The sequence below is a fragment of the Galeopterus variegatus genome, unplaced genomic scaffold (genome assembly GCF_000696425.1).
Source record: "Galeopterus variegatus unplaced genomic scaffold, G_variegatus-3.0.2 Scaffold7216, whole genome shotgun sequence".
In the NCBI taxonomy this organism is placed as follows: Eukaryota; Metazoa; Chordata; class Mammalia; order Dermoptera; family Cynocephalidae; genus Galeopterus; species Galeopterus variegatus.
The window spans coordinates 13,830-38,882 of record NW_007733327.1 but is presented as its reverse complement, the minus strand read 5'-3'; the positions used below and the strand labels follow the sequence as shown (position 1 = coordinate 38,882).

The following is a 25,053-nucleotide window of genomic DNA, read 5'->3' as shown; positions in this document are numbered from 1 at the left end:
GCATGGGAGTGCAGGTGTCTTTTTGATACACTGATTTCATTTCCTTTGGGTATACACCCGGTAGTGGGATAGCTGGATCATATGGTAATTCTATTTTTATTCTCTGAGGAACCCCCTCAGTGTTTTCCACAATGACTGTACCAACTTACATTCCCACCAACAATGTAAGAGGGTTGCCTTTTCTGCCCATCCTCACCAGCATTTGTTATTCTCTGTTTTGTTGATAAGGGCTATTCTAACAGGGGTGAGAGGATATCTTATTATGATTTTAATTTGCATTTCCCTGATGATTAGTGATTTTGAGCATTTTTTCACATGCCTGTTGGCCACCTGTATGTCTTTATTTGAGAAATGTCTGTTCAAGTCCTTTGCCCATTTTTTAACTGGGTTATTTGAGGGTTTTTTGCTGTTGGACTGTTTGATACTAGCCCCTTGAAAACTGACTGAATTTGAACCCAGGTCATCCTGACAAGTATTTGAGCTCTTTACTGAGATTCTATGTCATACCATATTAATAACGCTTCAAATATATTTGAAATATTGTGTAAACCTTGACTCCAAATTATTTGGCAAGATTTTTCAGTTTTGTGTGAACCTGGGCACATTACTCAACTTCTCCAAGCCCCAGTTTCCTCATCTATACAAGAATAATAATACTAGTTCCTCCCTCATCTCATTCTTAGGACTAAATGAGATTATGTGTCAAAGCACTAAACACAACCCACACACAGCAAGTATTCCATAAATATCACCTATTATGATTATATAAATTCACTCTGGTTCTACTGGAATCTATTGGCCTCTGTAAATAGCCAAATCAGGACTTAAGAGCCTATATAAAATATGTTAATACCTCCCTTAAATTCATTGATGAGTCCTATAATGCAAAGTCTTGAAGACTCACAAAATGGTCTTTGTATACAGGAAATTAATGAGTTATCACATGAGCACATGTGGTATGTCTTAATGAAACTAGTATTAAAAGTCTAGAATACTGAGAAAATGAGTATACTAGACAAGCTGGTGAGAATCTTCAGAAATGACAACATACTATTCATTTCATGATAAGCAACCTACCCTCTTCCTGGGTCTCAGATCCTGGGAATCTGATCACAAGACGTTAAGATACTATGTGTCACAATGTTTTCAATTAGACATCTTTAAGACTTCCCTAATTCCCCTGCAGAGGGCCTTTGTCTTAACTGGGATTTTAAAACACAGTATGGTACACCAAACACTTTGGTTGTTTTTTAGACACAATTCAAAGTTGTGCACAATGGCGTAAATGAAAATTACAAGTGTCTACCTGGGCCTCATATCTAAAAAAAATGTACTTCAGTGTGTACATCTCACATCTCCAGTCTCAGAAACATATTTGTGATGCATATGCAATACAGTGTATACATAAAACTGATACTAATAAAAGCCTATTTTTACAGGGGAAGAAACTGGAGGCATTAGAAGGTTTTAAATACCTTGCCCAAGATCACAAAATTAGTTAGTGGCAGAGGCAGAGTTTCATCCCAAAGCTCCACGTCAAAGTCTCTGACATTAGGACAGTGAATGCAGTCAGGCTGTGTTTCAACTGGTTGGCACATGACGTGTTTACAGTAATAATGAACACATCCAGGAACCCCTGGACAACCTATCACCAAGCTATAAGAAAAGATGGGACCAAGGGTGATAATGGGTCAGGGAAGCTCTACGGACCAAGGCAGCACCAGTTTGTGAAGGTCTCCTCTCCAGTGCCCATGCTGCCGTGGGCTGCTGCTAGCTGGTTCTCTCTCTTTCCACTCCAGAGCTAGTCTCCTTCAAACACTCCTTTTCATGTTTCTGCTTGTGCGTGGCCCAAGGTGGCCTCTCTCGACATCATCACTGCCAGCATCTGGCTTCTGGTGGTATTTTATTTTTTCAGTATTTCTCAATTTAAAGTTTGAGGAAGGAATGTAGCCCCGTTTATCTTTCTATCTAGGCTATGCCTTAAGTCCCTGGCCTTAAATCAGAAACCCACGCATAGGCCACGAGGTCATGCAAACCATCACTGCCAAAGGCAACCGCAAGCCTGTCCAGCACAGTCACTGTTAGTCTGGTCCATGGCACGCCTGCACTACCATCAAACTATAATCTTTCATTCTTGGGCGGCCGGTCATTTCAGACTATGAATTAAAGAACTATATATGTGTTCTCTGCCACGTTGAAATACTGGCTAAAAATATCACCTCAGGCAGCCTTTATTTTACAGCAGAATAATACACTACTACAATATCTTCACTGAAATAAACTCTGTAATGAGACAAGTATTTTCCAAATACATACCACTCTCCAGACCTAAGAAAACTCTCTTAACTAAGATGCAGAGTGGTCCTGTGTTATAGGTATACTACTTGCTACACTTACTTAACGGTCATAGTGGTTGTGAGTAACCAAGATTCAAGCTTAGGTCTGTATGCAAAGCCCATGCCTCCCACCCCTCCACCCCTTCCAAAGCACAGTTCAATGAACAAAACAGCCTCTCTTTAGAAATTAAGATTAGCATTGAAATTTATCTGTACTATATATATACAGCAGAAACAGGTGCATGTGTAGAGGGGACAGCTGAATTGGCCATAGAATTGGCCACATGTCCCTTGTGCCGAATTGCTCCCTCTTCCTCCTCTACCTGGAGATCATAAAGGTGAAGGACCACGTGCAGCTGTCAGTCACCTGCCATCCTGTGAATATAATGAAAAACACTCTTCTCCAAAGATCTTCTCCCACCTTCTAGAGGTGGGAAATTATCCTCACGGCTGCTGTCACTTGTCTTTGACTTGTGAGCACCATGTAATGACCATCTATGACTTCAGAACTGAACGCACTTGTTCCACGTCACACTAGCTCATGTCACAGCAATGTTGAGTGCTAACTCAACACGTGGCAGGAATACTGATTAGCATTTCAATTGTTTCTCCAGGTCATTTTGAGATTGCCTTGCTCCTACATATTCTTCAATATCGTTCCCAATTATTTTGAAAACTTAAAAGGCTTCCTTCCATATTAATGGCATCATTTGATGCTCATGGCAACCATATAAAGTCAGTAGGACTATCATTAGGAGCATGGACTCTGGAGCCAGACTTCCTGGGTGTGAATCCCAGCTCCATCTCCTACTCGCTGTGTGACCTTGGACAAGTTACTTAAACTTTCTGAGTGTCGGTTTCCTCATATGTAAAATGATAATATAAAAACCTACAGTGCATAGGATTCTAGTAAGAATTAAATGAACTAATACATGCAAAGTGCTTAGAACAGCACCTAGTACCAGTAAACATTTATTGTCATCATTTAACATTTTACCAATGAGAAAACAGTCTCTGAGGAATGAAGAGTCTTGCCTCAAGTCTCACAGACAGTAAGTGGCAGAGCCAGGACTGAAGCTCAGGTCTTTGCTTCTTGGTACCCAACACAATGCTTCCCAAACAGGATGTTTCTGCAGACCTGGTGTTGGGCCTTATTTCCTCCAAATCAAACTTCAAAGTATGGCTTCAACCAGGACATTTAAATCAACATATTATAAATAGTATACAAATATTTCACATACTATCTAGTGCCTGCATGATGAAAGAACTCTCTAACATTGGTAAGTAACAAATAAACGTGTCAACCTTGGAAGTTCTAAGAGGAAGAAATTTTCTAATCTCCAAAGATTGAAACTGGCAAGTTAATACCAAAAATGACTGTTATTATAAAACTGTCCAAGAGATAGACTGTGCTCAGAAATCAGACACAACATTTCTCCTCAGCCTTGTGATGTGTTTTTCACCAGCTTTATCTAGCTTTCTAATGCTGCATCTCCATTCCAAACACCAAAGCCACAGTCCTGAAAGCACACACAATTTGTCCTCTGTGTTTGCCTTAGCGGTCTAGCTGAGTTTCCAACAAGCTGAGTAGGCTCAGTTCTGCTGATGGGGAACCGCTCACACACAGTCAAATCTAAGCATTTCATGTTAACATGTCTGGGATCCCCCTCTTGCCTTCTCTACTAGGTCTAAGTGGGACTGGGGGTGGCATTAAAGGTTGCTCTTGTTCCACTCAAATCTTACTGGGTCTGGGGTCTCTGGGTAACAGCCCATCCATCTAGAGGAAAGAGAAACTCCTCCTACTTCCAACTCTAGAACAAGAAAATTTGTTTTTAATCAAACCAACACATAGTCTGGAAGATTACACACCACTCTATTAACCAATATGACTTCTGGGAATGGGCCTGGGGTACCTAAGCAAGAAAACTACATTTTTATGTCTATACTATCAGGGTACTAAAAGGTAATACAGATCTTTCCACGAACTTTCTGAAGTACCCTCATGTATTTTAAATTTTTTTAAAAAGCATTTGTTACTTTTTTAATTTTTTCTTTAAAAAAAAGACTTTCTAAAGGAAATTTTAAAATTAAAAAAACTTGGAGAACAGCTGGATAGCAGGAATAACACTCAAGGGGACATTGGAATGCCAGCCCTGCTCTCTGCCAACAATCCTGTCGGCCTGGAAAAGGTCCAAGCCTCAGAAGAGGCCACAGCCCTGGCCAACACCTTCATTACAGCCTGGTAAGGCCATGAACTGAGGGCCCCACTAAGCCATGCCCAAACTCCTGATCCACAGAAATAGTGAGATAATAAATGTATGTTATTCTAAGTTGCTAAGTTTGTGGCAACTTGTTTTGCAGCAAGAAAAAACTAATAAGCCATTTATGCCAAATTCCCAGGAGTACATGCTATACCCAAAAGGTAGAGATTGTCATGTGTACAAATGAAAAGTGTTTTTGAAATTTTAAATAAATATATAAATATTAACCAGTATGATTTTTATTAACTTTGCAATATTTTAAACCAAATATACAGTACTTATATTTAAGTTATTTTTCATCAAAGTACCTGATCTCATCCTTATGGGGATCTTAATTCTAGTAAAAATTTCTCATAATGAAAAGTAAGACAACGTTTTCTAGACTTTCAAAGCAGTCACTATTACAACTACAATTAGTTTAACATAGATCCTAAAATTGGACTAATTCAGACCTCTATGTCTGGATGATCCTCAAGCTGATAATTCAGATAGAAAACAAACTAAATTTATTGGCCAGTCAGAGAACAGACACCTTAGTTCAAGTTTCCAAATTTGCCCTGGGACTTGTTCTTGCCTAAATTGCTGCTTTTCTGTTCCTGAACAGAACCACAGTCCTGACCAGTCACCCTAAAAACAGAACAAGTCCAGCTGGATCTCAGCTCTGCCATCTCCTACATCACAATAAAAGTCCACATGAAATCTTGCCACCACTCCATCTGGCCTGGGGAGGGGGGCTGGAAGAAGGTCTGATACAGGACAGAAAGCATACAGACAAGCTGAGCTCAGGAATGTCACAACCAGCATTTGAGCATTTCCCAGCCATTAACCCCACACTGCCAGCTAGACCCAATGGCATGTCCTGCAGCTGGTCCCAGCTTGAACCACACTCTGCCGAAAGGAATAAAAGCAAACAATCCCTGACCCTGCGTGTTATCCCTAGTCCAAAGTTTCCCTCTATCTCATCTCACCTGATCCTTCTCCATCTCCCACCGAACAGCCCAAAGCTTTAACTGCAAAGACCACATCAACATCTGGAACTGTCCCAGATTTGGAGACTGCCAGGCCACAAATGGCTTAACCAATCCAGTGCTATTTTTTTTCCCCCAGCTGGCCAGTAATGAGGATCGAACCCTTGACTTTGGTGTTACAACACTGCACTCTAACCAGCTGAGCTAACTGGCCAGCCCTCAGTGCTATTTAAACAAGTATATGAACCTGCCTCAAAGGGAAGAACAGATATTCCTGGAGTATGCATTTTACTCAAAGAAGGGTTGCAAGGACTATATTAGATTAAAACAAACCCATACGTATTACACAAAAGAATAAAATTTTGAATTACTTTTAGAAGCAAAGATTTTAGCAAAATTTCCCTAAAGTAGATAAACTTCAACTGTGCCCCAGAGTTCCTGGGGAACCAATTTACTCTTCCCTGCCTTTAGCAGTTCACCAACAGACTAATCCAAGAAGCCTTTGGAGGCACTTGGAGCCTAGAACTGAAATGATAAATGCTTCCCATGCTGCACGTCCTTTAGACTGGTATCATCAGTAAAGCCACTTCACTGCAGAATCCCTATAAAAACCCCAACCAAATGATGAGGGGTTTACAATAGGGGGCCTCCTCAGCATCCATTCCCCCTCCCTCTTCTTGGTATGTTGACACATGTATTTGCTTAGGTACCCACCCCTCACACACAAGCCATCTACTTCCGAAAAAACTGACCCGACCCCAGTCAGTCCTAGGGGTGGACATCATCTTCTTAAACCACACAGCTCCTTCCTGTCACCCGGCCACAGTCAATGGTTTGAGGAGCTGTGTGACTCAAGTGGCCTAACCAGGACAAGTGTCAGGAATCTGACTTGGAATGCTAGAAGAGGAGAATCCTCCTTCCCTCTAGACAGCACGGTGTATGAATGCAAAGCCTGGAATGCAGTAGCTGCTTTGTCACCCTGAAGTCTCAGAATGTTGTAACAGCCACGGACAGCAAAGCAGACGGATAGTAAGAAACAAAGTCTTTAGGGATACCAGTGAGCCACAAAATCAAACCAATTCTGAAAGCAGAACTACTTCTGGACTTTCAGGCATACAAGTGAATAAATCTCCTTTTAGTGTTTAAACCAGGTTGGGCTGGGTGTCTGCTACCTGCAACAAACATATCCTAACACAACCTGACATTTCTGACTAGCTCCAAAAACCCTCTCCTACCCAGTGCTTCAGGTTTACTATGACAGGATCACAAGGGAATCTACTTCCAGAGGCAGCTGGATGCAGATCCAGAGGATCACTAGGGGTGTAGATGCTCTAGGGAGTTGACAACTCATATCCAGAGGCGAAGCAATCCCTCAGGGGAGATCTGTGAAGGTGAGGACTAGTTTGTATTTCTAGATACGTGGGGGGATGGTGAGGAAGGGAAAATGGATGCCTGGATGGAGGAACAGAGGCCCCCAACCTAGAGCTGGTTCACACAGGACGTTGCTAAGGCTGCAGGTGTTTCCCGAGTTCAAAAGTCTGGACCAAGAGTCCTTCTGTTCACTGGCCCCCTTATCAACCACAGCTTCTGACCACACAAATGACTGCTCAGTACGCTCATGTCATGGATCGTCCTAGGTGGTCACCCACTTTATAAAACAAAACTATGAGAATATAAAAGAGATCTTCTGGAAGTACATATTCATTTTCTGGAAAAAAAATTTAAAAACAGAGTGAAGTACACGACAGTAAAATGTTGCACGTCATTTGAACTCAGCCTTGGGCATTCAGCTAAACAATTTGCAGCAACCCCTAACAAAAGCAAAGCAGGAGTATTATGAGAATAAAAGCCAGAAATAGATTTCCCATGGGTGGTATACAGGACGTGTGGGGCTGGGGATGTGGTAATCAAATTTATTGTGCAGTATTTTTTTTAACTACAAAAGCAATATATGCTTGACTTTAAGTCCTATAATACAGATGTCTAAAAGAGTAACCTTCCATGTCCCCACACCCTTTGGTACCCAAAGTTAAAATGCCTTTCCCTCTGTGCATACAAATACACAAAAACATACACACACATTCATAACCCCTCATTTTTTTAAAGAAAAAAGGATCATACTATACACACTGCTCTACAATCTGTTTTTGTTTTTCACTTAAAATAGTGAAAACATGACGTGTGCTTAAAGTTACAAAATGAAGGTATGCATCTCATGGAAACAGTAGCCTGAAGTATCATGAAAAACATTAATTGATATGAATATGTGAAAGTTGAAATCAATTTTCTGCTTTTGTTTTATAACCAGAAAGGGCATTCCAAACATACTTGGGAGAATAAAATTATGTAGGCCTGAAATAGACATTTTCGTCTGCTAAAGACTCATGAATGTGAACATGTTTTGTAAAAGGGGGATTGCTTTATTTTTAATGGCCACAACAAATCAGGTATTTGAATGCACACGATGTTCTACTTTCTATCCTATTTCCAATTCATCTAAAAGTGAACTGCGCTTCTTCGAGCCAAAAAGAAAGAGGATCAGCAACGTTAGTTATGATATAATTGATTTCTCCTATCTCCACCTCAAAGACCAATGTTTAAAGTCTTTTATTGGATATCAGACCACACTTTAAATTAAAACTGTAGCACTGTTAGGCTCTCCCACCTGAAAGCAGAACTGCTACACTTGAAGAGAAAGTGACCCTCGGCCTCAGTGCCAAGCCAAACAATGCTATCTCCTTGCTCCACAGCAGCATTTCATACCTTTTCCACCTGGATCAGCATTTTAAATAATCACATCTCTCAACTGTAACTACACCTCAGTTTAGCATCCAGTTATCAAACTAATATTTCAAAAGCAGTATTCACATGCCTCATGTTACTATCAATCTTCCCCCACCTCCAACAATACAAATCCAGAAGGATGTAAGTTCAGTTCCCAGATGATGAATACTTTTTCATAAAGAAATTAATTACCCAGAGTTATCCTTAAAACACAGGTGATGCTATGGTCTGAATGTCTGTGTCCCCCTACAAATTCATATGTTAAAACCCAGTCACCAATATGAGGGCTTTAGGAGACAGGGCCCTCTGGGAGGTGATTAGGTCATAAGAGCAGAACCCACATTAACGGGATGAGTGCCCCCAAGAAAGAGGACCCAGAGAGAGCTTCCCTCTTCCACCATGTGAGGACACAGCGAGAAAGCACCACCTGTGAACCAGAAAGCAGGTCTTCTTCAGACACTGAATCTGCCAGCCCCTTCACCTTGGACTTCCCAGACTCCAGAAGTGTGAGAAATACACTTCTGTTGTTTATAAGCCACCCAGTTTATTTTGTTACAGCAGCCCAAATGGACTAAGACAGTGGCTATCTAGAAACAAAAACTATATGTGACATAAATAATATAGCTTATAATTTTGTATACAATTTTTTATACATACTCGTATTAGTTCCACAAGTTATAATTGATCCTATCTGTGTTACTTTACTATCTCTCCTTTTATTTATTTATATTTCCTCCTCACATTGACAGACAGAAAAATATGAAGCACACCCCCAAAAAAGCCAGTTCTTCTCCATGCACAGATGCACTATTTTTTTTTGTTTGTTTGTTTGGGGTTTTTTTTTTTTTTGCCCCAAAAAAGCCAGTTCTTCTCCATGCACAGATGCACTATTTTTTTTTGTTTGTTTGTTTGTTTGGGGGTTTTTTTTTTTGTCTTTTTTGTGACCAGTAAGGGGATTGCAACCCTTGGCTTGGTGTCGTCCGCACCGCGATCAGCCAGTGAGCGCACCAGCCATCCCTATATAGGATCCGAACCCGTGGCGGGAGCACCGCTGCGCTCCCAGCGCCGCACTCTCCCGAGTGCGCCACGGGGTCGGCCCACAGATGCACATTTTTAAAAGGGGGTAAAGAGAACTGAGAAGAGAGGCAGAATCTATTAAAACTTCTTCCATCCAATCCATCCTGTTTCCTTCTCAGCTATGGTACAGGCAATCAGTGTCCCATTTCCTTTGTTTAGTTAACAACACACCTTTACCTCCACAGATGCAAGTTTCTGAGCTTCATGCAAACTCCTGAAAAGCTGTACCATAAATATATTTTTTACTCATGTTTTAAATATATTTAGAGAACTTGATAGTTAAAGTAACACTGTGAAATCCTTTATAAAGAATTTTTACAACATGAAATTTTCTCCTATTATTGCATATATTTATATGTTTTCATTTCTGTATATGGCATTATACTTTTGTATAGCAGACATGACTATTCCCAAACCTCCAGGGACCACACATATATTCTTACCTGGTAATTTGCATCTGTCTGTGTTAACTACAAATGTCAAGAAGGTTCATGTCTTTTTTTTTGACAGTTCACTGTCTTGCATTTTAATAAGTAGCTTCTCGATGATTAGACTTTACTAATCTTATGAAGACATCCAAGAAGATACCTATGGATTTCAAAATTCCTTCTAAACATATGTTCCTCAGAGGGCAGGAACTAAGCTATTCTACTTGCTTTGGCATGCCGCCGATATCCAGTACCATATTCTGCACACAGTTGATACTCTATAAACACCATTTAGAAAGCAGACTCACTTGCCTCTAATCAATATCACTCATGTGCCAAATCAGCAAACACTCAAAACTCTTTCTGGGGGTATAAGCAGGTACTCCTGGACTCTAAGCGACAGACACAGAGAAGAGTCTGAGGAAGAAGAAAGAGTCAGCTCTCCGCCACAAAATTCATCGTCTAAACACCACAGGTGACCTTCACATGTACTCACATATATTTCACTATGGTCAAAACGCTTCTTGAGGTTGTTGATGAAGGTCTCCTCATTGAGCGGTTCTAAAAGAACCATATCTCCAACTCCAATCATATTGTCCAGAAGTGATGTTTTCACCTCCATTTTGGCCATGATCTCTTGCTGTAAGAGAGAGGGAAAAGGGTCAATTTAAATGAGCAAAATTATTTCAGATGAATTTTTGGCACTAGTGGAAAATTGAAACACTGGTAGTGCAAATGACCTTCACCAGCCTCACAAAATGTCACAACCTTTCCTCCCTACAACCTACGTCAGAGACTCTAACTTGGCTGCAGTTTCCCCGTTTGCCAACCTGCTGCCACAAATGAACCTCCTTCCCAGCCCATCCTACCAGGCAAAGTCCATCTACAGGAAGAGCCACTAGGAAGCTATGGTCTCTATTTTCTTCTTTAAACCATTTCCTCTCCCCAACTGACAGTTGCAGAACTCCAGCAAAAGAACCCAACCCACCCCTTTTCCCTCAGCCCTTGCATACCAATGTCAGACTTGAACCTACATGAACCTGCTTCCTTGAGGATGATTGCCTCCAGCATTCCATGATGAAATTCAGAATGCATTTTCCCAAGAAATGATGTTTAAAAAATGAAGCTGCCAACATTTATTGGTTATTTGCCATATATCAGATGCTACACCAAGAAATTTACATGCATTAACTAATTTAATCCTTACACTAATTATGAGGTAGGCATTGTTATCCCTGTTTTAAGATAAGAAAACTGATGCTCAAAGAGATTAAGAAACTTGCTATGGTTACTTCAAATTGTTTTGCCTTTGGTGTTAAGAACTCAATCACCACTTATAACACTGCATCTAGGGGAGGAAATTTCATTCCAGGCACTGAAAAGTGGCATGAGGATAAGAACACAACCCACTTATAAATCAAAGGTTGCCTATATAATATAACCTGCCAAGGGTAACCTCCATTTTCTTAATTCTCATTCCAACAGACATGCCACTATAACAGCAAAATCAAATTAGTAAGCAACAAACAGACCAGAAATACTACAGTTTCCCATTGGCTCAATGTGAACGTCCAAGAGGAAACAGAGGCACACTACCAAAGCATCATTTTACCTCCACTACTAACACCTATGATGCCACCCAACAGCTAAATCTTATGCTAAATCTCCAAGGCTTCCAATCTGATCACTGTCAAGAGTACTAAAATTCTTTCAAATATCAACACGGGACAGTGTGCAGAGTATGCGTGTGTGCTGTGTTTGCGTGTGTACATGTGTGTGGTCATGTTTGTGTTACTTTTCCTAATACTGAAAGAATGTACAACTAAATTCACCTGGACCATTCCCTCTAAATGTTTCCAATACAGAAGTTAAGTTTTATACAACTTCAGTATACTAATACTGAATAATACTTCAGAACACTAATAAAACTTACGTATATACAATGCCCCTGATACTGAAGTGGAAAGTCCATTTGATTCTCTCCATTAAGGAGTCAGCTAGGCATGCTATATCTTACAAAGGTCTGTCTGATTCTTTAAATCTTACAATTGAAATAAATGTCTTCCTATTCTAGTCTAGAAGATCCAGTAGGTCTTAGAAGCAACAGAAACTACATTTATTTGGGCTGTTTTAAACAGAACTGGGAAGGGCTAGTTACTAAGTAATTCATTACTATTAATTCCTAACAACTTATATGAATCCACAAACATATCCTTTATTTCAGACTCTATTAAAAAAAAATGCTTTTGGCTCTGAAAAGCCAAAAAGGACTACGAAGAAACACCAAGAGATTCTCCTATAAATAAGAGCAACCAAATAAAGAAGTATTTAACACTCATAAGAGGAAATAGAGTAACTTTTTTGTTAGTATATGTTTTTTTTTAACTTCATACTAACTACACTGGGAATAAAGTCTCAGACTCCACTAAAACCCAAGAGTGGTAGCCCCAAGAATGGTTTCATGCAGTTTGAAGTAGGCCAGGCTGTTTCAGGACAAAACAGTTGGGCTGGAGGTACTTGCCATTCTCTGGACATGCAGCAGCAGCCAGGACGGGAAAGCCCTGCACAGGAATCAGACTGAGTGCCCAACCTTTGTCACAAGAAATTAACATTTAAATCAAATTTCAAGTTCTCAGACTCTTGTAGTGCCAAAAGCGCTCTAGTTGGGATGCATTACATATAATTTGGCAGAAGAAGGAAGAAGGCACAGGGATTAAGGGGGAAGTCAACCTGAGAAGGGTTCAAAAATAACTACCTCAAAACAGCAATTTAAATTAAGCAAAGAGGTAGATGGAAACTCTCTGCCCTGGGGGTGGATTCCTGTATGTGGTCTATTTATAGAAACAGCTGCAGAAAGACAACACAGCTTCCGGGCAGGTAACAATAATTAAGCAGCCAATCTTTCTCTGTAATTAAATCTGCTTCACCATCTTTTCAAACATAACTTTCAAAAAAGTCTGTATGGATTCTGATCTTTAATGCTTCCATCCCAACTTTATAATCTGAAGGGAGGTAGAGGGCAAAACAAATGCTGAGTTACAATTGGTAAAAAGGGAAAAACTTTGAAAACACAACTCTTGAAAACCAAAATACAGCAATAAAGAAAGCAAAACTGCAATCCTGGCAATTCCAAAATTCATTTGGACATTCAAGCACAGTTTTGTTTTGTTTTTTATCTTTTCACCACCTAGGTTCTTTGTGGCAGTATATAGTGACAGCCTCTCTCATTCTCAATGTAAAAACAGGACACCAAGAAATGACACAGGGGTACTTCCAATACCTTCCTGCACATGGACTGGTTTCCCATACTGCGACCACCACCTCCAGCCTTGGTTTGATTCACTTTGACATCTCAACAGAATTAATTGGTACATTTGCTCCACCGAAAGAAACGGATTTGTTTTTCTCTGAAGAAGCTATGCTAACCACAGGAACAAATTTCAGAATCGCTTGCTAACTCAACATTTCCATAAACCATCAGAAGAATTCACATGGGGTTACAGGGAGAATTAAATGAACATGTATGTAGAACACTGAGGATACTTTTTGCTTGATATATACTGTATACGTATATCCACTTCTCCCTTCCCAACAGCCCCCATGCAAATCCATGTTATTCTTGGGCAGCCAATTCTACCCCACGTGCCAGGAATTAGCATGTGACCTAGGTCAAGTCAATCAAACATTTCCATCACCCAGCCACTGTAAGTGACTCAGGGCTGGGCATGTAACAGCCTAAGACTATGGCTTAGAATATTAGATAAAGGTTTTCTCTACCTTTGGATGACATGACTTGCAGAAGTGACACATGGAGGAGAGCAGGACAAGAAAATTACAGAAAATTATTAGTGCTGGAGCCCTGATGACCTCAGAAGCCTCTGGATCAAATTGCACTGACGCCCTCCCCCATCTCTCAAGTTTTCATCATGTAAGCCAACTAGTTTTCTGTATTGTTTACGCAGTGCGTGTTGGATTTTCTATTACTAGCAACAGAAATCATCCTACCTAACAAAAGAAACTGGTACCAGGAAGTGGAGTGTTATAAGTCATGCACTAAAAAGCATGGACTGGCTGAACTAAGGCATACAGTGGAGGGCCGGAGGACCTGCTCTCTCTTGGACTGGCAAGATCAGGAAGTGGAGTGTTATAAGTCATGCACTAAAAAGCATGGACTGGCTGAACTAAGGCATACGGTGGAGGGCCGGAGGACCTGCTCTCTCTTGGACTGGCAAGAAGAGCATCTTTGTTATCTCATAGCGAAACAACTGACTAATCCATGTTCTGCCGTGAGACTTGCACCTTGTGCCTGCAACATTGAGAATTTGAGAAAAATTCAGGATGCGAGAGTATGCACTGGCTACTCCTTAAGGATCTACAAGAAAAAGACAAGGCTGCTGTGAAATTGGCCTGTCTGAAAGGCCTGAGAGGAAAACATATGGCACTGCTCATAGGGGTCACACTGCCAGGAGACGGAAGATGCAGAAGAGATGTGACCTATCCCAAGCACCCACTGTTTTGCTTCTATAGCCTAAGAAAGGGGTAAGTCCTCTTCCCATGCAGATACAGCACATGTGAGGTACCACCCCACTCTACAGCTTCTTACTGGCCCTTGATGGATTCTACTTACCAAGAACTACAGCAATCTGCAGAGCACCGGGCCAGGAGACAAATTCTCACACCAAGTTCTAGGTTCAAAACCTTGGGACTTGGCAGTGTCTCCAGTTTTGGTTACACTGGAGCCCATGAAAGCAAATAAACCTTAAAAGCCAACTACGTTTTTAAGCAAGCCATACTGCCAAGGAAATCCAGCTGACAGCGACTTAACGATAGAATACAAAAAAACTGCTAAAGCATGCCAGCCCCCAACCAAGTCATATTCCCAATGCTTATCTCAGATATGGCCATGGAAAACAAATAGACAAAGGAGATCTTCTTGGAGAGCAGATCTCTGAGAAGGGAGTGACCATGTGTGCAGCCATACAGACAAGAGTTGCATTATGTTGGGTGCGGCATTTAATTTTCCTAAGCATAGGTATGGTAATAAGAAAGGTGTGTGTGAATGCTGGGCAGCCAACGAGGAGGGCCACAGTGGTCATTTGTCTTTTATTTTTTTTCAGGGGACACTAGCCTGCATAGAGACCTGTTCCTCTTTGCACCTGATCTCCCTTTTAAGGAATCCCCAGTTATACATACTCTTATGACAAGTGGTGCCCAATTTCCATTACAGAATCCAAAGGAGACAGATCTGCTCTCTCTCCATCCCAAGAAAGGCAGGAGTGGGAACACTCTGGGAGGTGATGGAAGCAGGTAGTGACGGATGGAGGTTTTACTCGTCATTCACTGCAGCAGCAGCAGGTGGCTTCTGCAGCACGGCTTCTGCTATGGATCCTGCTGCCCAGCCCTCCAGCCTTTCCTTGGTTCCTGCCTATCTCCCAAGCCTGTATGAATCCTTCCTGGACTTACGACCTCTCTGCCATTCTGAGTCTCTATATCCTTCCTGCAGTGCCAGCAACCAACATCCCTAAATGACATGAGACGAAGCACTGTGCCTAACATAAAGTATTATACTACTGTTAGATCTTCATTGTGATGTAAACCTAGCCTTTTCCTCCTTTATCTGGTAAAAGCAATCTATAAAACACAACAGCTGGGGGAGCCTTCAGAGGAGGAGCCCCCCCACTCACCCCCGGCCTAGGGTGCTGATTCAGGCCAGCCACCAGCCCACAACTGGTGCCAGGCAACTCCATGGCTGTGCCAGCTCTTTCCAGGCCTTTGTCCATCCAAGAAAAACAAAATATATGATTGCGATTGCTCCTCCCCCCATCTACTCTCATCTCAAGAACTTCCCAAATTACTATCTATGTTTCAACATATACTAATTCATGTACTGGCATCCTTTGCAGTGTAAAAATGCTATTTAAAATATTGAAAGCATATTTCAAAATCTCTTCAAAATCCAAAAGAGAATGAGCATAAGCATCCTAAAGCATCTTAAAATGGCCATCTGTACCCTAACATTTAAATATAACTAGTCTACCCAGTCACTAACCTTAAATTGCAAGCTATCTACCATGCCAACGTCATCTGCGCTTGGGAATGTCAAGACCAACATTCCCCAAGCTGTTAGCCCCTCACGCACACACACACAGATGGCTAGACAAAAGAGCACATCCATGTGAAGTGCACGGTCATTTCATTATTTGCTATCAAAGTGCTGAAAAGCTATTCCATATTAATAATTAATTTAATAATAATTTAATAATAACTAAGTAGAGATGGAAAATAAGCTGAAATAAAGCTCACCTCATGTAGTGGTCCCCCACTGAATTCAAAGTTCTCAGAGTACCACAGACGGGAACAAATGTATATTTTTAAGTTGAAACACTTTCATTGTAAAATTTGAAAGAGCATGCACAAATCAGAGCTGAGGTTGCAATGACCAGCAAGGATTAATATTAAGTCACTAACGTAATTTTAAATTTGAAGGAACTTTTAAAGCAAAGCCAAAAAAAGTCATTTGCAGGAAAACTCAATGAAAGCAGTTATCTACTGCTCTGGTAATTGTAAATGTGGACATTTAAAAAACATTTATTACAACACATTTGCAATACAACATCATTCATAATATGCATCAGAGGCAGCACCCATGGGGAGTTTTAGCCCAGTCACAAGTGTTCTTCTGACTCCAGTTCCACTCACTAAACTCCTGTCCAGTGGTTATGTAGGTACTATGGTGCCTTTTCTAGAGAATCAGCTCCTTGGTGTTAGAAGTCAGGCCTTAATCATCTTTATTTCCCCAAAAGCATAGCACACAGCCTCTTGCACATGGTAGGCATTCAGTGAAATACAAAGGGAAAAGAAGCATGCAAATTTACAGCTGGCAACTGAGTCATACAACAATGCACGTTCTCACAGCTGTCATCGGATGGTTCAGTCACAGCCGGCCAGACGGCAAAATAATGACTGTGGCTTCAGGCCACTTTGATCCATTCCTCCAAAAACATAATATTATTAACAAAGGACAGGAAACGGAATTGAGCCACTTGGCACCCAATGAGATCACTAATGCTTTTGAGAATAACATGAGAAAAACATTTAGATAAGAAAACGGGGCCAACGTGGCAAGATTTTATGAACACAATGACTTTCTGCAAATCCTGATGGCAAAACAAAAGCCAAAGAGGGGCCCAGTCTATAGAATGGGGTTCAGTACCTAAGGAGCTAAGTGACAGAAAAACTGAAATTTCCTTCCAAGATCTTTTCAAATAGCACCAAATCTCATCTCTCTGTAAGGAGACAGATTAAATTTCCATTCAATTCAGTTCAACCAGCATTTACAGTATTGAGACCTGTTGCGCTGCTAGCATTGTGTGAAGTGTTAAGGACACAATGAACAATCCAGTACCTCCCCCTGCCCACAGCACCCCCCAGGAGCTCACAGTCCAGTAGGAGAGTCAAGAAAAGAGGCCGCTTCTGAAATTTCAAATGACCTTTTTAATGAGCAGAAGCAATACCTGGTCACTATAGGAAAAAAATTAGAAAATGTAGATGTGCAAAAAGTATATAAACCAAATTCAATGCCAAATGCTTCCGTCTAAATCCTTTTGAGTTTATTAGAATCCTTTTGAAACCTGATTTTTATAACCAGTGAGTTGGTAACTGTTTCTGGTTTTATAAATTTTGATCTATGGTCTCAAGGTAGGAATGTGAAATAGATTCCTGGGAGCTGTGAAACTGTAGAGCTACATCCATAATACCCCCACCACGTAAATTCAGCTAACTGCATGGCCATCTGTCCTTTTATTCTTACTTTCCCCAAAATTAACAATTCATATAATCAACAGCCTACCTACCAATCATCTCATCTCTAACACTTGGCTGTGCCTAACATCTTAATACATGTCCAAAATGCATATCTACTACCATCCCACACCAAAATAGGAAAGAAAACAACTCTTACTCCCCCAAATCTCATGAAGTCATAATGGACCCAGGTTCTCATCCTTGGCTCTCCCTGTCCCTTACTTCCTTGCCCATATCCAACCTGCCTCATTCACTGCCTTGCCCTGACCAGCCTCACTTCCACGCCTCCCCCTCGACAGCCTTCTAAGTGGTCTCCTTGTCTTGTCACCACAGCCCCTGCCAGCCTTTTCCTTCCCCTATCCATGTGCCACACTACCCAATGCACCTTTTAAAATCACAATCTGATCATGTACACTCTGCTTCAAGTCCTTCTGTAAGTCCCCAGTGCCTCTAAACCAATATTCCAATTCCTTAGCATATACTCAAAAAAGAAAAAAAATCAAACATAGAATTACTACATGAGCCAGCAACTCCACTTCTGGGTACACAACCAAAAGAAGTGAAAGCAGGGACTCAAACAGATATTGGACACCCATGTTCATAGCAGAATTGTCACAACAGCCAAAAAGGGAAAGTAACCCACGTCTGTCAATGGATGAGTGAATGGATAAACAAAATATGATATATACACACAAGAGAACAGAATTCAGCTTTAAAAAGGAAGGAAATTCTGATACATGCTACAACATGGATGAAACTTGAGGATATTATGCCAGTCCCGGTCACAAAAGGACAAATATTATATGATCCCACTTACTCGAGGTATCTAGAATAGTCAAATTCGTAGAGACAGAAAGTAGAATGGTGGTTACCAGGGGCTGGGGCGAGAGGGGAATGGGGAGTTGCTGTTCAATGTGCATGGAGTTTTAGCTTGAGATGATGACAAAGCTCTGGATATGGATACTGATAATGGCTATACAACGTGAGTCTACTTAACACCACTGAACTATACACTTAAAAAGATTAAAATGTAAATTTTGTTCTGTATATTTTACAATAAAAAAAAAAATCCTTAGCAGAGAACACATGACTCCACGGCCTGACTCTCGCCTTCCTCCTTAGTCTACCTCTCCCTTGGAAAGTCTCCCCCAGCCTAAGGCAAACCTCACAGAACACACACAGATGCTGAGCCCCCAGCAGCCTCCAGCTGCACCTTCAGTCAGGCCACAGCTGAGACGTGGGCATACACCAGCCCAAACAATGCCAGCTTCCAAGGATCTGGCATCAGGACACGGAGGCTGTACGCGGGTGGCTGTGAACGCAGAACAGGAGTTCAAGGAGATCCAGGGAACAGAGTGACATTAGGGGAGCCGCAGCAGGCTCCTACAGAGGAAGCCTGTCTGAAGAGAAGAATGAAGCACAATGACAGACCACGTGGGGCAGACAGAAAAGCTGCTTCAGATGCAAGAGTGCTTCTAGCTGTAGACCCAAGAGGTTCAGCTGAGCTTCTTGTCTTAAATAAATCCCTTGGCTTAACTCAGTGTGAAGAGCCCATTCCTCACAGGCAGCATGTTCTGAGCAAGTGAACTGTTATGGACTGAATGCTATGTCCCCCCCCGCCCCCCAAAACTCAAATGCCGAAGCCCTAACCCCCAGTGTGATAGAATTTAGAGGTAGGGCCTTTGGGAGGGATGATGGGATTAGTGTCCTTACAAGAAGAGGAAGAGGAACCAGAGTTCGCTTGCTTTCTGCCGTGTGAGGACACATCAAGAAGGCAGCCGTCTGCAAGGGAGGAAGAGGGTCCTCACCAGAAACTAAATCTGCCAGCCTCTTAACCTTAGACTTCCCAGCCTCCAGAACTGTGAGAAATGAACATCTGTCATTCTGGCTACCCAGCCTACGGTATTTTGTTACTGCAGCCCAATCAAACTGATACACCAACAAACCTCCTTCACTACTGTTAGCTTGCTTGTCTGGTCCTCTCCTGGAGAAGAGATGCTTGAGTTCTCGATGTGCAAAGCCCACTGCCTGGCAGAGCGCCTGTCACACAGGGCTGGTGTGTAGAATAAATGAGTAAATGCACATCAGAGGCACAGCCCATTCTTCCATCCAGGATGGTTTCCATCATCCTTATCCTTCCCATCCAAGTCACAACTGGCAAAGGATAATCAGAGAGCCTCAGGTGATAACACCAAGAACATCTTCATGAAGGATTCAATGTGGAAACCAAAGGACAAGACACTTTCTCAACATTTACCAATCGAAAGGGCAAGTAGAATGAAAACTGGATTGAGGACAATTTACTCAAGCAGCATGGTTCTCAAAGGAGATGGGGCTGGTGCGCCACCCAAAACCACATGGGGTGTTCTGCGGGGTTCCCCAGAGTACATGAGAAAGTGGGCCCTGATATGCATTTGTGAAAAGATCCAGGTGATGCTGATTTTCACTCCTACCAACATACCGCTTAGAGAAATTCAAATAAGGTGTGTCTATTTGTGGCATTTACTTCACAAATTATAGTTATCTCATTTTCTAATCCTTTATTCCACTGTAAAATCCGCTACATATTGAGGGCCCCACCCCCAACTGTCTCTAAAGCTTTCTGCTAAGAATATTTAATGTACTATTAGTAGGAGGGTTTCTGTTAGAATCTCAGATTCAGGAAAAAACAGACAGTCACTGGGCAATTTCCATATAGTATGTTGTTGTCTTGTGTTACAACTCTGGACGGTACAGAGGAAAGTAAATTAACAGGCAATGAGGAACTCGAATAGATATGAACAGGGAGTGAAAACAAACAGATAAAAGCAAATGGAAGCCCATATGCCATGAAGCCTGACTCCAACCTTAAAAGGCTCCGTAAATGGGAGGGGAGATTAATTAAACATCCTAAATTTTAACATCTAAGGTTAATCTAAGGGTTAACACCCCAGAGAGTGTCTCTGCTTAGGCAGAGATCGCCAGGAACCACCAAGGATCAAGATCAAGGTTTGTTTTTGTCTAGGTATGGAAAGGTTCACTTTATCAACAAATGCCATCGACCAGGAGCTAGGCTACCCTCAATCCCAGGCACAGGTCAGCACAAGCCAGTTATCAAGGATTTAAAAGACAGTATCTAGAACTCTGCAATTCATAAAATGATAGGGAAAAAAAGTTTTTTCCAACTGTGTGGAAAGTGAGTATGACAAATACAGTATATCATCTAAACTAATTAGAAGGATTTTTGAGTCAAAAATAACAGTGGCTTCTATCACAGCACCGAAGGTTTGGGATTACCAGCTTCCAACCCTCTCTTCTGACACATGGGCAAAATTTCTAAGTGCCTTTGTCTATAAAGAGCTAGGAGTCAGACCTTGGGATCCCAGGCAAAACCTTCTTTTAACAGATAAAGGAATGGACCCAGGAGGTGTCCCATATCTGGTTTCTGCAAGAGCCAGGGTGAGGTTGAAGCTTTTCTGACCTGTCTAAGAATGGTCTTTCACACTTATTATGCATATCCTTCATTATAATTCCTAAGTCACCAAACTCTTCACAACACCCCACGGTTTTTCAAAGAGAAGTTTCACTTCTGCAGTACAAAAGTCTTGTAGTAATAGTTTACCACGAAGGAGCCTTTTGATCCACCCCAGTATGGCACAACACAGGCTCTGCATCACAGACCCAGGCTGGAACACAAGGGAATTCATCTCAGGAATTCAAATTTCTGACCTAACAACAGGGATGACAACATCTATTCCACGGGATAGTTATGCAGACGGACAGGGAAAGCAAACTCACTAAATGCTAGCTCCCTCCCTTCCTGATTCCCATTTCTTCTTCTGACCTTGAAGAGCTCACCTACCCTTCTGTCCTGTCTTCTGACAGGTGTGTCCAGGTAATCAACCTAGAGAGTTGCTTCATTTGCAACAGACCTTCTATGGGGTTCAATATCCTGATGAGGAAATGCAGCCAATGTCACTGTCCCCATATCCACAGTCATTTCCCAGAGGAAGCTCTGCAGTCATTGAGGAACGGCTGCCAAGGGGCAGGGCAACTTCAGAAATCCCCCATGCTGGGTCTGAAAGCCATGCCCAGCCCTCCCTCTCCATCCCTCCACCGTGCCACCCCTCACCTGCCACAACCCTAGAAGATCCAGAATGTGCAGCAAGCAGCCCTGGCGTTGGGGGGAACCTATAGTCATGATATACAACTCACACTGAATGTTATGAGAATTAATGAGCTAACGTCTGAAAAGGGCTAAAAGTTCCTGCAGGACAAGGTAGCCAAAAACTATATCCACAAACTCAGCTGTACAGTGGAACATGCTAATTATAACCCACAGAGGTCTCAATTTGTTCCCTCAAGGCAGATTTTTAAAAAAATTCCAAGAAGTTGAATGTGTTTAGATTGGCAAACCTGAGACCCTGGAACCCCTAGGTGAATGTAAAACTGCTCAAATATAACTGGCACACCCGACAGCTCTGATTTGTTCCTGGCAGGTACACAGAGGCCAAGAACGACCAGTGATTACTAAATTGAATACAGCCACCAGGGGAAAACACACCTCCCTTCCAAATGAATTGGCTTATTAATCAGAAGGTCACAATCCCATTCCATGTACTAATATCCTCACCAAAGTCCTCCTGTCCCTTGGCCTGTCCCCCTGCTTATACCACTTGTAGATTCATTCTTTCTGTTCTCTTTATATTTGATCAGATCATCCAATCATTCAAGGTACTCCCTCATTATAATTAAAAATGCAGTGACATGCACCTGGTAGGCACTCACACAGCGTTTCCTGTACCCATCAATTTTGGAGACCCCTCCAGATCAGTTCTTGAAGACTAAACAAAGACACATAAAATAGCCGAGGACGCATTAGGGCATAATGCCCTTTAAAAAACATGGGCCTTCCCATCATTCAGGCTCTTTTCAGTGACAATGAAGAGAAATGTACTGAATTCAGTGCACTCTTCTTACTCCTGGGGCAAGGAAGTAAGTTATCCCTCAGGAAAATAGCAGCTTTTATATCTGCAACAGATCACAGAGGTTAGAATGACTTCCACAATGGCTTGGGGGCATTGTGGGGGGAGAGACCAGAAGATCCAGGCTGACTGGTTAGCTCAGTTAGTTAGGCTTTGGTGTTGATAACACCAAGGTCAACGGTTCAGATCCCATACCAGTCAGCTTAAAAAAAAAAAAAAGACAAGTTACAGACCAAGCTCTGCAGCTAGCTCACAGTGAGACCTTGGGCACATTGCCACCTCCTATCCTCAGTTTCCCTACAAATATGTATAACATGTCATCTCCTAGGATCCTGTCCCAGCTTCCATCACTGTCAACTCAACAAAAAAGGCTCAACTCTGGAAAAACTGAGTTCCTTCATTTTGGGGTGAGTATGCATCCTGGGTCTACTTATAAAGAATGTTAAAAACCAAAAAGCCAGCAAATTCTAGTCCACAAGAATCCTTCTCAATGACATTTACATAGAGGCAAAGGAAAGTAGCTCTCTTTATTCTGACCTCACCATCAAAAAAATGCATTAAGGGTCTAACTGTACATAGCATAGAAAGTGATGCACAGATTCAACAGGACCATGGAGACGCCTATGAATGTGTTCTGTGTGTTTACAACTGCATGGATAGCTACAAAATGGCATTGGCTATTTTAAAAAATTTATCTAGTTAAGAAAGCAAAAAGGACTCTAGAGTTACAAATTAAGAAACCTATATATAAAAGAAAAGAAAAATATTCATTACTCAACAGTGCAGCTTCAGTAATGCCTTTGTACTACGATTTAAAAAAAAAATTTAGAATAATAAAAATTCAGAAGCTTCCTCAAGCAGTTATCCACTAAAATAAAGTCTAGTGAACTATGTAAGCAAAGGGATAGATGTTTATATATTTACATTAGGATTCCATAAATGTTTATTAGTTGAGAATTGATCAAACAAAAATAGCTAAAGATGTTCCAAAAAAGACACTGATCACATAAATTGAGAAGGCGAAACTACTTCAGCATTTAAAAAGAATTTTTAAGGGAAATAACTAAATCACCACAGTGGATTACATCACCTAGGTTGATTAAAATCAACAACCACAGTAGAACTTGAAAGCATTTTCTGGGTCAATTTCTAGTTTTTCTAACATTGGAAGCATTACCTAATTTAAAATCAAAGGCACCATAATTCTTATATATTTCTAAATATATTCTGAAGAATGTATGAAGAACTAAAATATGCATAATACAATAAATCAACCTATAAGGCACACCTTAACTAAATAATTTGTGACTTTTGTCACAAATAAAATATTTACTAAAATTTATGTTTACAAAATTTACATTAATAAATATTAACTGAATTTGATTCTGCTAATTTCCAAAAGTTGTATAGGATATGGCAGTTATTTCATATATTTATATAAGGATACATACTGTATGTACAAATGCCTCCCCCAGACACACACACATTTTTTTCCCTTGAAGAAAGTATACACATTATTAACCTATAAAGCTATACAAAAATCCATTTTTAAAGTTGATCAGCTTGACCACGTATAGAGCCATACAACAAATTTTCCCAAGGGAAGTTTTGGTAAGAAATAAAATATTTAATAGTAAACTACATTGTAAAAGCCTGATTAAGAAAAGTTCACTTCCTTCTACAAATAGTTTATTAAAAAGAGTTTCAAAATACATTATATTGTAAGTCATCAAATTAAAAGGCATAAAAATTTTAAATTTATAGTTCGACCTTTAAGTATGTCTCTCAACAGGCAGGCAGATAGGTAGAAAAATGAGTTCTTTTTAAATTACATAATTATAAGGTCCCCCTAGTTTAGAAATTAAAATCGCTTACCAACTTTTCTTCTCCATTGTTTCTTCCACTGACTGAACTAGCACTTTAGCATTCAGTTCATATGAAAGGGAGAGACAAACATTCGTTGTGACAGGGAGAACACACTAAGTACAACAAATATTTTGCACACAGATAAGAAGGGGAAAATAGGTCAATATCCTGTGGCTGGAAAGAAGTGGCCTCAGCTCCATCCAGGACTTCACTGTATGATTAACCATGCTGGACTCTCTTCAATTCAGAACCTACTGCTCTGACCTGCGAACCTGGTATACACAAGGCACTGGGCAAAGACACATCTACTGCTTCCCAAGCATGTGCATTCTAGCTGGGGAAAAAAAATACGAGCAATATAACTGATAAAATAGGTGCTCATGTAGGGCAGCTGACTGCTCAAAATGGGAAACAAGAGATTAACATTTATGTTTAGCAGTGGGGCTATTATCATGGCACAGAAGGATAAGAGAAAGATGGCTAAAGAGGTAAAACTTGACCTTGATCTTGAAGGATAAGTAGGAAGTGATTAAACAGAAAAGAACTTTAAAGCAAAAAGTATACAG

The 25,053-nt window shown here is 41.0% G+C and overlaps 1 protein-coding gene across 1 annotated transcript in view; it reads right to left on the bottom strand.

Moving 5' to 3' along the window:
- Window positions 1-24,710, bottom strand: part of LOC103607181 (unconventional myosin-Ib-like) — a gene marked incomplete at its 3' end in the record, with an annotated part of 86,668 nt that extends 61,958 nt beyond the window's left edge. The window contains exons 1-2 of the mRNA XM_008591719.1: window positions 24,497-24,710; window positions 10,351-10,494 (exon numbers count right to left, since the gene is read on the bottom strand). Coding sequence (XP_008589941.1) covers window positions 10,351-10,485 — 135 coding nt within the window. The remainder of the gene's footprint in view (window positions 1-10,350; window positions 10,495-24,496) is intronic.
- Between the last annotated feature and the right edge of the window lie 343 nt (window positions 24,711-25,053).